Source organism: Somniosus microcephalus, chromosome 14, assembly GCF_052327205.1.
Source record: "Somniosus microcephalus isolate GS21.2 chromosome 14, FLI_Smic_1.0, whole genome shotgun sequence".
NCBI lineage: Eukaryota > Metazoa > Chordata > Chondrichthyes > Squaliformes > Somniosidae > Somniosus > Somniosus microcephalus.
In genome coordinates, this window is record NC_141000.1 from 7,536,702 (window position 1) to 7,551,410 (window position 14,709).

General features: G+C 43.7%; 1 protein-coding gene across 3 annotated transcripts in view; it reads left to right on the top strand.

Annotated features, from left to right (window-relative positions):
- The window catches only part of tiam1a (TIAM Rac1 associated GEF 1a), a 358,747-nt gene that overhangs the window by 133,605 nt on the left and 210,433 nt on the right, over positions 1 to 14,709 (top strand). For all 3 annotated transcript variants that reach the window (XM_086006197.1, XM_086006200.1, XM_086006198.1), the window contains exons 6-8: positions 4,129 to 4,353; positions 8,547 to 8,732; positions 10,609 to 10,755. In XM_086006197.1, the coding sequence (XP_085862323.1) occupies positions 4,129 to 4,353; positions 8,547 to 8,732; positions 10,609 to 10,755 (558 nt within the window). The remainder of the gene's footprint in view (positions 1 to 4,128; positions 4,354 to 8,546; positions 8,733 to 10,608; positions 10,756 to 14,709) is intronic.

Sequence of the window (14,709 nt, forward strand, 5' to 3'; positions counted from 1 at the left end):
TAGCACCATTGTGCTCAAAGCCACAAGCATTGGATGAAATATTGTGATTGTAGTAGGAAGAAATGAGAATCTTGTTTATGTCTCTCAGTGCTGCAGACTTACAAAAAGCTGGAATTTTAATATTTGGTTCCTGCTCTTCTTCAAAATGTGCATCCTCTTGCCAAAGCTTGGTCCTGCAGAAGCTTTAAAAAAAATTGTTTATGGGATGTGGGCGTCGCTGGTAAAGCCAGCATTTATTGCCCATCCCTAGTTGCCCTTGAGAAGGTGGTGGTGAGCCGCCTTGAACCCCTGCAGTCCGTGTGGTGATGGTGCTCCCACAGTGCTGTTAGGGAGGGAGTTCCAGGATTTTGACCCAGCGACGATGAAGGATCGGTGATATACTTCCAAGTCGGGATGGTGTGTGACTTGGAGGGGAACTTGGAGGTGGTGGTGTTCCCATGCGCCTGCTGCCCTTGTCCTTCTAGGTGGAAGAGGTCGCGGGTTTGGGAGGTGCTGCCGAAGAAGCCTTGGCGAGTTGCTGCAGTGCATCTTGCAGATGGTACACACTGCAGCCACGGTGGTGGAGGGAGTGAATGTTTAAGGTGGTGGATGGGGTGCCAATCAAGCGGGCTGCTTTGTCCTGGATGGTGTCGAGCTTCTTGAGTGTTGTTGGAGCTGCACTCATCCAGGCAAGTGGAGAGTATTCCATCACACTCCTTACTTGTGCCTTGTAGAAGGCTTTGGGGAGTCAGGAGGTGAGACACTTGCCGCAGAATACCTAGCCTCTGACCTGCTCTTGTTGCCACAGTATTTATGTGGCTGGTCCAGTTAAGTTTCTGATTAATGGTGACCCCCAGGATGTTGATGGTGGGGGATTCGGTGATGGTAATACCGTTGAATGTCAAGGGGCGGTGGTTAGTCTCTCGTTTGTTGGAGATAGTCATTGCCTGGCACTTCTGTGGCGCGAATGTTACCTGCCACTTATCAGCCCAAGCCTGAACGTCGTCCAGGTCATGTTGCATGCGGGCATGGACTGCTTCATTATCTGAGGAGTTGTGAATGGCGCTGAACACTGCAGTCATCAGCGAGCATCTCCATTTCTGACCGTATGTTGGAGGGAAGGTCATTGATGAAGCAGCTGAAGATGGTTGAGCCTAGGACACTGCCCTGAGGAACTCCTGCAGCGATGTCCTGGGGCTGTGATGATTGACCTTCAACCACCACAACCATCTTCCTTTGTGCTCGGTATGACTCCAGCCAGTGGAGCGTTTTCCCCCCCGATTCCCATTGACTTCAGTTTTACTAGGGCTCCTTGATGCAACACTTGGTCAAATGCTGTCTTGATGTCAAGGGCAGTCACTCTTACCTCACCTCTGGAATTCAGCTCCTTTGTCCATGTTTGGACCAAGGCTGTAATGAGGTCAGGAGCTGAGTGGTCTTGGCGGAATCCAAACTGGGTATCAGTGAGCAGGTTATTGGTGAATAAGTGTCTTTTGATAGCACTGTTGATGACACCTTCCATCACTTTGCTGATGATTAAGAGTAGACTGATAGGGCGGTAATTGACCAGATTGGATTTGTCCTGCTTTTTGTGGACAGGACATACCTGGGCAGTTTTCCACATTGTTGAATAGATGCCAGTGTTGTAGCTGTACTGGAACAGCTTGGCTAGAGGCATGGCTAATTCTGGAGCACAAGTCTTCAGCACGATAGCCGGAATGTTGTCGGGGCCCATAGCCTTTGCTGTATCCAGTGCGCTCAGCCATTTCTTGATATCACGTGGAGTGAATCGAATTGGCTGAAGAATGGCTTCTGTGTTGGTGGGAACCTCAGGAGGAGGCCGATGTGGATCATCCACTTGGCACTTCTGGCTGAAGATGGTTGCAAACGCTTCAGCCTTGCCTTTTGCACTCACGTGCTGGGCTCCACCATTATTGAGGATGGGGATATTCATGGAGCCTCCTCCTCTCGTTAGTTGTTTAATGGTCCACCACCATTCACGACTGGATGTGGCAGGACTGCAGAGCTTTGATCTGATCCGTTGATTGTGGGATCGCTTAGCCCTGTCTATAGCATGCTGCTTCTGCTTTTTAGCATGCATGTAGTCCTGTGTTGCAGCTTGTCCAGGTTGGCACCTCATTTTTAGGTACGCCTGGTGCTGCTCCTGGCATGCTCTTCTGCACTCTTCATTGAGCCAGGGTTGGTCCCCTGGCTTGATGGTAATGGTAGAATGAGGGATATGCTGGGACATGAAGTTACAGATTGTGGTGGAATACAATTCTGCTGCTGCTGATGGCCCACAACGCCTCATGGATGCCCAGTTTTGAGCTGCTAGATCTGTTCTGAATTTATCCCATTTAGCACGGTGGTAGTGCCACACAACACGATGGAGGGTGTCCTCAGTGTGAAGACAGGACTTCGTCTGCACAGTGACTGTGTGGTGGTCACTGCTACCAATACTGTCATGGACAGATGCATCTGCGACAGGTAGATTGGTGAGGACGAGGTCAAGTAGGTTTTTCCCTCGTGTTGTTTCTCTCAGCTGTCGCAGGCCCAGACTGGCAGTTATGTCCTTCAGAGCTGGTGCTACCGAGCCACTCTTGGTGATGGACATTGAAGTCCCCCACGCAGAGTACATTCTGTGCCCTTGCTACTCTCAGTGCTTCTTCCAAGTGGTGTTCAACATGGAGGAGTACTGATTCATCAGCTGAGGGAGGGCGGTAGGTGGTAATCAGCAGGAGGTTTCCTTGCCCATGCTTGACCTGAAGCCATGAGACTTCATGGAGTCCAGAGACAATGTTGAGGACTCCCAGGGCCACTCCTTCCCGACTGTATACCACTGTGCCGCCACCCCTGGTGGGTCTGTCCTGCTGGAGGGACAGGAGATACCCAGGGATGGTGATGGAGGAGTTCGGGACATTGGCTGAAAGGTATGATTCTGTGAGTATGACTATGTCAGGCTGTTGATTGACCAGTCTGTGGGACAGCTCTCCCAATTTTGGCACAAGTCCCCAGATGTTGGTGAGGAGGACTTTGCAGGGTCGACTGGGCTGGGTATGCCGTTGCTGTGTCCGTAGCCGGTGCCGAGGTCGATGCCGGGTGGTCCGTCCGGTTTCATTCGTATTATTTTGTTTCATAGCGGTTTGTTACAACTGAGTGACTTGCTCGGCCATTTCAGAGGGCAGTTAAGAGTCAACCACATTGCTGTGGGTCTGGAGTCACATATAGGCCAGACCAGCTAAGGACGGTAGATTTCCTTCCCTAAAGGACATTAGTGAACCAAATGGGTTTTTACGACAATCCGATAGTTTCATGGTTACTGATACGAGTAATTTATTTAATTAACTGAATTTATATTCTCACAGCTCTGGATTATTAGTCCAGGCCTCTGGATTATTACAGGAAAATTTGGTTTATCCGGAGGTTATATGTCCGGAATACTCGATCTAACGGCAAAAATCAGGAGCCGTTTTCTATAAGTTTTTTTAGTTCTCGTTGCTTTTTTTTCCCCTAGTCAGGCACTGCAAGGTCTGTAGCTATAGCAACAGCTTCAGCTGGAGACGCTTGCAGCTGCAGCCGACTGTTTTGAAGCTGTTGCTAAGCAACAGGGTTTGTTGATTCACACGGAGCTTTTCAGTTCCGTATGTTTCAACATTAACGCTGGTATGTCCGGCACTTTTGATGGTACGGCACCAGCTCTGTCCCGTCAGTGCCGGATATCAGAAAGTTTCCTGTAGTCCAGTGACATTACCACTATGCTACCGTTCCAGTTAAGATACTTACCTTGGTATTTCCATCTTGCTGATCCCCCCCAACATTCCAGTTTTTCTGTGGGAGAGATCAGCTTTGATAGGAGGTTTTTTTTTCAAGCCCACCCAGCAGTGATTGTGAATTGGGAAAAAAACTAGGACTGAGTTGCTAGAATTGCTGCTTTACCATCCTTCCAAGACATGCTCGCAATATTGCTGGGACACTGTTGATACTTGCTGGACAACCCGGTTTAGAGCAGGCGGTAGCTCTATGTGCAACTTGTATCCACTGGTCTCACTGAACACTGAACAGTCTCTCAATGCAGTTTCAGTTTAAATAATTGTATTTAATAAGGTTTTTTCCCAAAATTAATAATTTAAATAATTTATGTACAAGCAGACCTGCAGCCAGACGGAGCTGGAAAACTGGATTACTGCGATTCATTCTGCCTGTGCAGCTGCAGTGGCAAGACAACATCGCAGAGAAGATACTGTCAAATTGCTGCAGTCAGAGATTAAAAAGCTAGAACAGAAAATTGACATGGATGAAAAAATGAAGAAAATGGGAGATATGCAATTGTCTTCAGTTAATGACCCCAAAAAACGAAAGACTATACTCGATCAGGTAACATTTTTCTTCCAACGATTTCAATTTTCTTTCCTGACTGCTAATTTATTAATTACAAATCTTCTATTAATTATACACACAGTACCGTGGGTAAGGTAAAATATGCAAGTTGGAAAATCAAAGAAGCAAGCACCTTTAAGAGTGTATCAGGCAGGAATTAAGTGATCTCTGATTGAAGCTACAAAACTATGCCATGTTTAATTCACTTTGCAACATAGGGGAGAATTTTAACCCCCAAGAATGGGTGGTTTAGGGTCGGGTGGGAGTTTAAAGAGTTAAAAATCTGAACCCTGACCCCCAACCCGCCCATTTCCTGTTTTAGCGGAGGCAGGGCAGATAGCCAACCCGCTCACAGGTGGCGGGTTGGCACTTTAAATATTATAATGAGGCTGCATGCCTCATGGTGGCCGTTGAGCTGTGGGCCCGCGTGGGATTCCGATCCTGGGTCTGCTCCAACTGCCGGCGCACAGTGCTTGCGTATCCCAGGGGCGCAGTTAGTTTGATGCGTCCCCTGGGATCACGTGGGCCATGGAGAGCCAATGGTAGCAGGGAATGTCCATTCATAAAATTGACAGGAAGAGCTGTCAAACCTATAAATACTATAAGCCCCAAAAAATCACTAAAACGTCAAATACATTTTTAAAAAATCACATTTTTAAAATAACTATAAATTATATAAAATAACTATTTTAAACAATAATTTAAATTTTTGAAAAGATTGATTACATTTTCTAACAGGGCTAAAAATAAACTTACCTTTCTTTAAAGTATTTAAAAATAATAAACCTGTGGAAAAAATGTTTTAATTTAAATTAATTCTCCACTTACCTTGTTAAAAGCAGGCCTTGCACCTGCTTTTTATATGTGTAACTCCTGGAGACTTACCCTCCCGGAAAAAAAAATGTAAGTTCGATGCGCATGCGCTGCCTCTCCGGCGCACGCGTTCCACCTCTGAACCCCTTCTTTCAAGGGAACGGAAGTTCCGGTTTCCTGCGCAGTGCATGCACGAAACCAGCACTTCCATTGGGCCTACGGGTGAGTACCCCGTGCGTACTCACCCGTGGAGACCCGAATTTCTGGGCCAATGTCTACTTGAGTCTTTGGCCACAATAGCTAGTCAGCCCTGTATCTCTAGTTAAGAAACTCAATCTGATACGAACGAAACTGATGTCATCTGAACTCAGTAGACTAGAAAATGCTATGTCCCTAGGCTTATCTCAGCAAGTGAGCAAGCTCCCTATCTTAGTGGTAAATTACTGTTTTTCATGAGGCATGACTAACAATGTTATGTTTGTACCCACATTTGCTACCACAAATGATGATGCATCAAGTCTGTCTTATATTGCCATGGTGTGACTTTAACACACCATCAACTCCATCTGCCCTTTCCCTCCCCACCCACCAGCAACACAATCTCCTGGGAGAGACAGAAAAACCGTAGGACAATTTAGGAAAAACTCTTGGTAATACCTCTGTGACTCTCAAAGGTAATCCTGAGGAGAGTCAACTTTATATAACTTACTCGACAGATAGAAAATCATTTTAATGTCTGTCGGTTGCTTGAGGACTTCCAATTTTCTGATGACAGGTCACCGACCTGAAACGTTCACTCTGTTTCTCTCTCCACAGATGCTGCCTGACCTGCTGAAAATTTCCAGCATTTTTTGTTTTTATTTCAGACTTCCAATTTTATACTTCCTGCCAAATTCTGTAATCAGTTTAAGTTAAGCAAGTTGCTTACATCATAGCTTTCAGCATTTTGTAGTATTGGATTGTATCCCTTCTGAATCTTTTCTCTAATGAACACTAGTTTAATTATGGGATTCTGGCTTCACAAGCTTTAAGTATCAGAATCTTCTGTTTTTTTATGTGCTCATTTCTGAAGATGTTACAGTGACTACAAATAGATTTCTGTATTGACTGTTCAACTACCCACTGCTGTGCCAGCAGGTGGATAAATGAGTCTTCAAAAGATTAATCTATGGAATGTTTTTTGTTTCTGATGTGACTGGCTGGGTCACCTCTGAAAATACCATGGGAATAAAATCAGCTTTCCTTTTTGAAAGGTTCAGTGTTTCTATTTTCAATCAGATACAAGGGAAACCCATTTCAACACTTTCAGTACCATGACAGTTTTTGCTCCACAGCAAGCCAGCAAATATAGAAAAACAAATAAACCCCAACTGACCACCCCAGCTGAATTACGAGATCTTCATCATTCCTGACTCTATTCCTATCAGTAGTGTCTCAGCTATAACCTGCCACCTGCTTTCTGCTCTGATATAAGCTCCTGCCCTTGCCTGCTGCTTGCTTTTTGTGCTGCCTTTGGATCCACCCATCTGCTCCTTAGCCCATGAGCAATCCTGCTTGTGATCTATCAGTGTGTGTATCTTAAGGGAGTGGATTAGAATCATAGAATGGCTACAGCACAGAAGGAGGCCATTCGGCCCGTCGAGCCAGTTCCGGCTCACTGCAAGAGCACTTCAGCGAGTCCCACTCCCCCGCCCTTTCCCCGTAGCCCTGCAAATTTTTTCCTTCAGTTACTTATCCAGTTCCCTTTTGAAAGCCACGATTGAATCTGCCTCCACCACCCTTTCAGGCAGTGCATTCCAGATTCTAACCACTCGCTGCGTAAAAAAAGTTTTCCCTTATGTCACCTTTGGTTCTTCTGCCAATCACCTTAAATCTGTGTCCTCTGGTTCTCGACCCTTCCGCCAATGGGAACAGTTTCTCTCCATCTACTCTGTCTAGACTCCTCATGATTTTGAACACCTCTATCAAATCTCCTCTCCACCTTCTTTGCTCTAAGGAGAACAACCCCAGCTTCTCCAATCTATCCACATAACTGAAGTCCCTCATCCCTGGAACCATTCTTGTAAATCTTTTCTGCACCCTCTCTAAGGCCTTCACATCCTTCCTAAAGTGCAGTGCCCAGAATTGGACAAAATACTCCAGTTGAGGCCAAACCAGTGTTTTATAAAGGTTTGTTATAACTTCCTTGCTTTTGTACTCTCTGCCTTTATTTATGAAGCCCAGGATCCCGTATGCTTTTTTTTAAACGCTTTCTCAACCTGCCCTGCCACCTTCAACGTTTTGTGCACATATACCCCCAGGTCTCTCTGTTCATGCATGCCCTTTAGAATTGTACCCTTTAGTTTATATTGCCTCTCCTCGTTCTTCCTACCAAAATGTATCACTTCGCACTTTTCTGCGTTAAATCTCTTAACACATCCTTAGGGTAAGGTGCTGTCTCTGGTTGAAAATCTTGATTTAAATTGAATAAAAATATACTTTTGTAGTCATACCAAAGGAGGATCATGTGAACCTTGCCTGAAAAATTCTTAGGATAACAGTTCTTTTCATTACATATGTTAATGCCTTATCCAGTGAAATGGGGAGTCTAACCTTGATTCGCAAAATGTTGATTGCTCTCAGGAAGTGAATAATTTATATTTCTAGGCTCTATTTGAAAATAACAATATTCATTTAAGAAGCTTGTTTGGAACAAAAAATTATCATAATAGTTTGATTTGCATTTTCTTTTGCCAGCATAGGATTTATAGTACTTTGAACTATCATTGCAGTTGTTCAAAAAATGTAAGCCTGATTCATTTCCTAAATTGCTTTCAACCAGGAATGAACGTTTAGCTTAGTATGAGTAAAAATGTTGCAATTCTTGCTTGCTTGAAGATGGGGCTGATTTGGAAAATGGACATTTACTTTAAACACTGATCACCATGAATGACTGATGTTAATGTCAGCTAAAATTTGGTAAATGGGATATTTCTGAAAGTGAAGCTGGTTTAGAAGACTGTTTAATAGCTGACTGTGCATATACTTTATGCATGCTTAATATTAATAAAGACTGGGATTTTTACTTGGGTCTTATGCTTGACAGCCCAACATTTTAATGCAGTTACTACTGAATTTGAAAGAAATCTAATCAGGATAAGAAAACATTTTCTTCAGTCATGATGAATAATGGTCCATTTTTTGCAGGCTTCATCCACTTTACCAACTGATAAAGCTTTCATTACAGTACAGTGTGTATCTGCCTCTGAGAAGGAGATAACTGAGTTTGAACATCAGCCACTCCATGTAGTCGTCCATTACAGTATAAAATATACATGTGCGTTGTTACGGTAGTGATGGATATATTTTGATTTCCATTTTCTTCCATCTTTAAACAGATCTTTTTATGGGAACAAAATCTCGAACAATTTCAGATTGATCTTTTCCGACATCGCTGTTACATGGCAAGTCTTCAAGGTGGAGAGTTACCGAACCCGAAACGACTTCTTGCATTTGCAAGTCGGCCAACCAAACATGCCATGGGTCGTCTAAGTATTTTTTCCGTGTCTTCTTTCCATGCCTTGGTGAGTTTGTGATACAGTATTTAGATTTTACTATAAATACAAGCATAAGAGTGTTTTAGTAGATCCATGAACCAGCAATAATTCATTGTAAGATAAGTAGAGATACCATCAATGACTGTAAACATTTAAAAACCAACAGAAGTATCCCTGTATTCTGATTTTTTTTACATGCTCATTTATGTAACGTGGCATAATACTATACGATATAAGTGTAACCACAGTTTTCAAATGATTTACCGAGATCAATATATTTCAGGGCCAACTGAAGGCGAGTAGATTATGATGATCATTTAGCAGAGAAGACTGTTTAGATTGTGTGTGTGAAGCTTAGACTCTGTAGGTATTTAGCTCATTTATATTTCCTTGGATAATAAAGCTTTTATTACAGCACTGGAAACTGTGGTCTCTGACTGAGTAGGAGATAACTGAGTTTGGACACCGATGTCGCCTTCCACTAGAAGAGAGCAGTTCGGTTGTGATCTATTGGTGTTTCATGAAAATTAGATTTTAGCCAAGTTTTATGCGTGATGAATGCATGTTAAACTCAAGAATTGTGTTTTTAGATGCATTCGTCACACTCCAGATTCGTTATACTGTACATGCAAATTTCTGTCACTTTTTTAAAAAAACTATAAAGGAAAACTGATCATTTCCTATCTACAGAGTAACATTCCCACAAACAGAAAATAGGTTCTCATGGACTTCAAAAGTTCATATTTTAAAAAGTATTACAAAGAAAGCCTGTGTGCTGAGGATCTGTTGAGAGAAACCATTCTCTAATTTGACTTCAGGAAGGCAGAGCAATTATGCCTTGTGGCTCTCAAGGGATACATAAAGCTGCATTTTAGCAGCAGACTAATACATTGTGAATTTTAATGGTATAATGTCTCTGAACTTACAAAACAGCATCCCATTACCCTGAATAGGATACAGACGAATCAAAAGTAGATATTAAAATAACATGTTGTGCCTGGTATGTGTTTATAGCACCTGTAAAGTATCTTGTGCACAAAAATCCTAATTGGCTCACATTTTCCAGGAACCAATGAAAACACACTTCACTGTGTCTGAACAAAGGTCTTTCCAAATCCTTTCAGCAGCCATGTGCATCACTCCCATATCTCAGCAGCCCCTTTGCAACAACTCACTGTGAGCAACAGCACAGGTGATCCACTATTTAAAAAGAAACAAGTCTGCAGAACAGACTCCAGCCATTTCTAGAGGAATATTCATGTAATATGCTGGGCAGAGTGGTGTAAAGGCTGGTACATCACTGCTGTAGTTCTAATATTTGAAAACCAGTGAGTGACAATTAACATAAACCTATCCAGATTTTAATATGAAATGCTCACAGAGGAGGTAAGTCATTACTGCTTGTGGAAGTATACATGGAAAATACACTGACCATCTTGAACATTCTTATCTGAAAATTCTCCTCCCCTATATCCTTTATTTTGACACTTTTTGGCTTGTGTTTTTTTTATTGGTAAACACAATTGTTATTTGACTACTTTTCTTACTATTCATACAATAGATGTTATTCCAGTTTAACTAGAAGGACTTTCTCCACTATATATCCATTGATCATAAAGGAGTGTGTCTTACTGGTCCTGTCACAACACTTTTTTAAATGCTTCTTTTAGTTAAATGAAGGGCAGAAGAAGTTTTTATAGATGTAATAAGGGACAATTGTGAAATCTGTCTGAAATATGTTGCGAAGAGACAAGCATTCTTTTGATATTCTCAGCTGCATATTTTGTTTTCACAGGTTATGTGGTATTTAATTTCTATTAAAAGAATGATACCTAGTAGACATGAAAACAATCAATCTATCATTTATTACTGTCTCAGAATAAGTGTGACATTGTTATTTTAGGTGGCAGCCCGTGTTGAACCTGGATTGAAAAATCGAACTCAGGCAATTTCCAGATCAGTAAGCAAACGGAGGAACAGATTTTCCTCCCTGTGGGGATTGGATACAACTTCAAGAAAGAAAGCAAAAGAACGACCTAGCATTAATCAGGTTAGATATTGTATCAGTAGTTTTATTTCAGTTTAATGCAGAGAGAAGTTTTGAAGGTACTAAGAATATAAGTGAACACGATGTTCTTTTATATTGGTTTTAATTTTTTATAGTCTCATGAAACAATGTATATACTATTTATTGTACACGGCAGATTCTTTCCCTTGTTTTTAGTGTTGAAGTGTGGCGGTCCTATTGGTTGTCCTTTACATTGAGATACATAATTCCCTTTAACTTAACTTACTTATGTATGTATAACTTACTTAACTGTATGTACTTAACTTACTTATTTGTATAACTTACCAGTTGGGGCTGTTGCCCCTTTAACTTACCTGTTGGGCCGTTGCCCCTTTAAGAGGCGACCTAACGCGCTGACGTCACGCATCACGTGACGCATGCGTGCCGGCCGCCGGCCCGACTCGGGTTTCCTAGACGGCCGCTGGCACAGCCCGGCCGCATCGGCCAGCAGGCGGGAGTGAAGCGATCCTCTACTCCCGCGGCAAGTACCGGCATAGCCCAGCCTCGCAACCTCGGCCTCAAAGGCCAGCCTCCGTACCGGGGAGATGTACCGATGCAACGGCGCAGGTCACGTGACCGCCTAAGCGCACGCGAACGTGCTGACGTCACGATGCGGTCACGTGACGCCCAAAGCGCGGGAATATAGAGCAGAGCGTAATGAGGTCATGACGCGCCCCACGGGACTGGGAACTCAGTCCTTGTGGAGTCCCCGCTGGGACAAGACCTGCAACATGGTGCTCCTGCAGTCAGCCATCTTACCTGCTACCTTACCTGCTGTAATTATCCTGTTCTGGTAAATAAACAACTTATTTATAGTTCGTCGAAGTTAAACTCTTTCATTTAGTGGCGATTTACTCGAACCGCTACAGAAGTATGATTATATAGGATTATATAGGAGATACGGCACAGAAACAGGCCATTCGGCCCAACCAGTCCATGTTTATGCTCCACACGAGCCTCCTCCCGTCTTTCCTCATCTAACTCTATCAGCATAACCCTCTATTCCCTTCTCCCTCATATGCTTATCTAGCCTCCCATTAAATGCATCTATACTATTTGCCTCAACCACTCCCTGTTGTAGTGAGTTCCACATTCTCACCACTCTCTGGGTAAAGAAGTTTCTTCTGAATTCCCTATTTGATTTCTTGTTGACTATCTTGTATTGATGGCCTCTAGTTATGCTGTTCCCCACAAGTGGAAACACTCTCTCTGTATCCACTCTATCATAACCTTTCATAATTTTAAAGACCTCTATTAGGTCATCCCTCAGCCTTTTTTCAAGCGAAAAGAGACCCAGCCTGTTCATCCTTTCCTGATAGGTATACTCTTGTATTTCTGGTATCAACCATGTAAATCTTCTCTGCACCCTCTCCAGTGCCTCTATATCCTTTTTATAATAGGGCAACCAGAATTGTACGCAGTACTCTAAGTGTGGTCTAACCAAGGTTCGATACAAGTTTAGCATAACTTCACTACTTTTCAATTCTTTCCCTCTAGAAATAAAACCAAGGCCTAGAAATTCAGTTGTTTGCGCCAGCCGCTAGCGCCTTAGGAGGAGGAGATGTTGGGCGCTAGGCGGCTAGCGGCCGGGCGCAGCGCGATCTGCGCCTCTCCCCAACTTCAGTAAAGATTTAGCGGCGGCGCAAAGCCTTTGCGCGCGCTCAGCTGCGCGCGCAGATCCTGACGTCATTTCATCGTGCAACGCCCTTTGTTCGCCCCAAACCGGAAATTCAGTGGCGCCGCCCTATTGTGCGCCTGGCGCCCCTAGCGACTGGTAGAGGGGAACGGTTCTCAGTCGATGCGGGGCGCGGGGGGCGCAAATTAAAGGGCACTCCTCCTGCAGTAGAAAAGGCAGCCTTTTTGCAACACTGCTTCTTTGTGAGAGACGGATCTTTGCAGAGAGACAAAGGTAGAGAGCTTTCTGGTTTGGCTCAACACTCGCACAGGTACTTGTGGCTTCAGGCCACAGCTTTGCACTTGTCTTTAACTTCAGAGCCATAGCATTGATTGGAAATGTAACCCCTTCACGGTTCTCTAGATATATGTGAGATGTGGTCTCTGTTGTAGACAGTATTCTATAGTCCAGTAAGGAGATCACTACTACAATGGCTTAATTCTAATTATCTTACTTTATAGTTTTAACGTCAGACAGTATAAGAAGATTACGGGTCAATGACCTAAATTAGACATTTGCATACATTAGAATGAATCTAGACATAATAAACATACATTCTCCATTTATATGGATTCAAAGGAGAATCTGTCCCTGTGTCCAAATTCGAGTGCACTCTTTCGTTGGCGCGCTTAAGTTGGAGCTCATGGTATGTATAATGTCTGCAAGACTTACGACTCCGAACCCCTTCGTTGAATTCTCTTCACGATCACTGAATCCCACTTTGAGTTCTGGATGCAGAGCTACTAATACGAAGGGCGGCGGCCGAGTTTGGAAGCCCGGGACGGGATGCGGCAGCCATTTGCCTCCTGAGCCCTCTTTTCAGAGCTCCTGCCCTCTTCTCTTCCAGTCGCTCCTGTTTCCCGCTCGAAAAAACCCGACTCCACCCCTTCCTCCTGGGGTTTCTGCCTGGAGACTGCGCAGCCTCACTGTCTGCAACAGTTGATACTGGTGCAGAATTATGGAAAGTCTGCTCTTAGTCACATTGTGTCCTTAAAAGTTCTTGCTGTACCTTCACATGGGCAACTTTAACCCAGGGATTTATAACAATGATAATACAGTGTCTAAGTTAAAGATTGATAACCATAGTTAGCGTACATAACATTTCCAGTGGGTATTACACTCCCCCCCTACCAAATATAGGCATGTCCCCATGACTAATGAACTTTACACATAAGTGGTTGCATGCTTCCCAACCATGTATAAAGGGAGGTAACATATCGAACCGTAGGGGCTATCATTACACTTGGCACTCCTAGTGTACTGTATGTCAATCTTTCAGGAACCTTCTTAACTCGCTGTGAGCTCCTTATTTCGGATACCCGGTCTTCAGTTCCTTCAACTACGTTGGAGGCGTTGGTTCCTTTGTTATCATGCCTTTCAGTCTCTTTTATCTCCTTCTCGGAAGCATCTGGTTCTTCCCAGACCATGTCCAAGTCTGAGCTAAATGGTTCAGACAATTCATCCAGATTCTGTCTTATACGTCTTTCTGGGAGGTCGTACCATAGATCCCATTCTTCATCTTCCGACTCATCAGGTTCCTCATGATCTACACACTGTGTCATGGGTTTTCTGTCTTCTGGAACAAAGTTTTCCTGGTTTCTCGTTTTTTTCCTTCTTCTTCTCTGCAGGGTTCTCCTACTAGGTGTCGGCTCATTATCCGCTGGCGGATCCAGACGCACTTGCTGTCCCAATGGCAGGATATGATTCTGGTGCAGTATTTTTATGGGTCCATTCCCACCTGCAGGTTTTAGCCGAAACACAGGTAGTTGTGACATTTGACTTTCAACAATGTAAGGTGTAGAAGCCCAGCGGTCTGCTAACTTATGTTTCCCTTGAAGTCCTAGGTTCCGTATGAGAACTCGGTCACCAGGCATGAGTTGGGAAAAACGGATCTTCTGGTCATACCTCTGCTTATTTCCTTTATTCTGTTTGGCAGAAACAGACTCAGCAAGTTCATAAGCAGCTTGCAATTCCTTTCTCATGTCAGATACATACTTGAGGTAAGTTCTCTGTGATGTGCCATCACTGGATACTCCGAAACACAAATCCACCGGCATCCTCGCTTCACGTCCAAACATGAGGTAGTACGGTGAAAAAACCAGTAGCGTCATTTCGGGTACAATTATAAGAATGAACAAGATGTCCAATGTGCCGACTCCACTTGTTCTTTCGCTTTGAATCCAGCGTTCCAAGCATGTCTAACAAAGTACGGTTAAACCGCTCAGGTTGAGGATCTCCCTGAGGATGGTATGGAGTTGTTC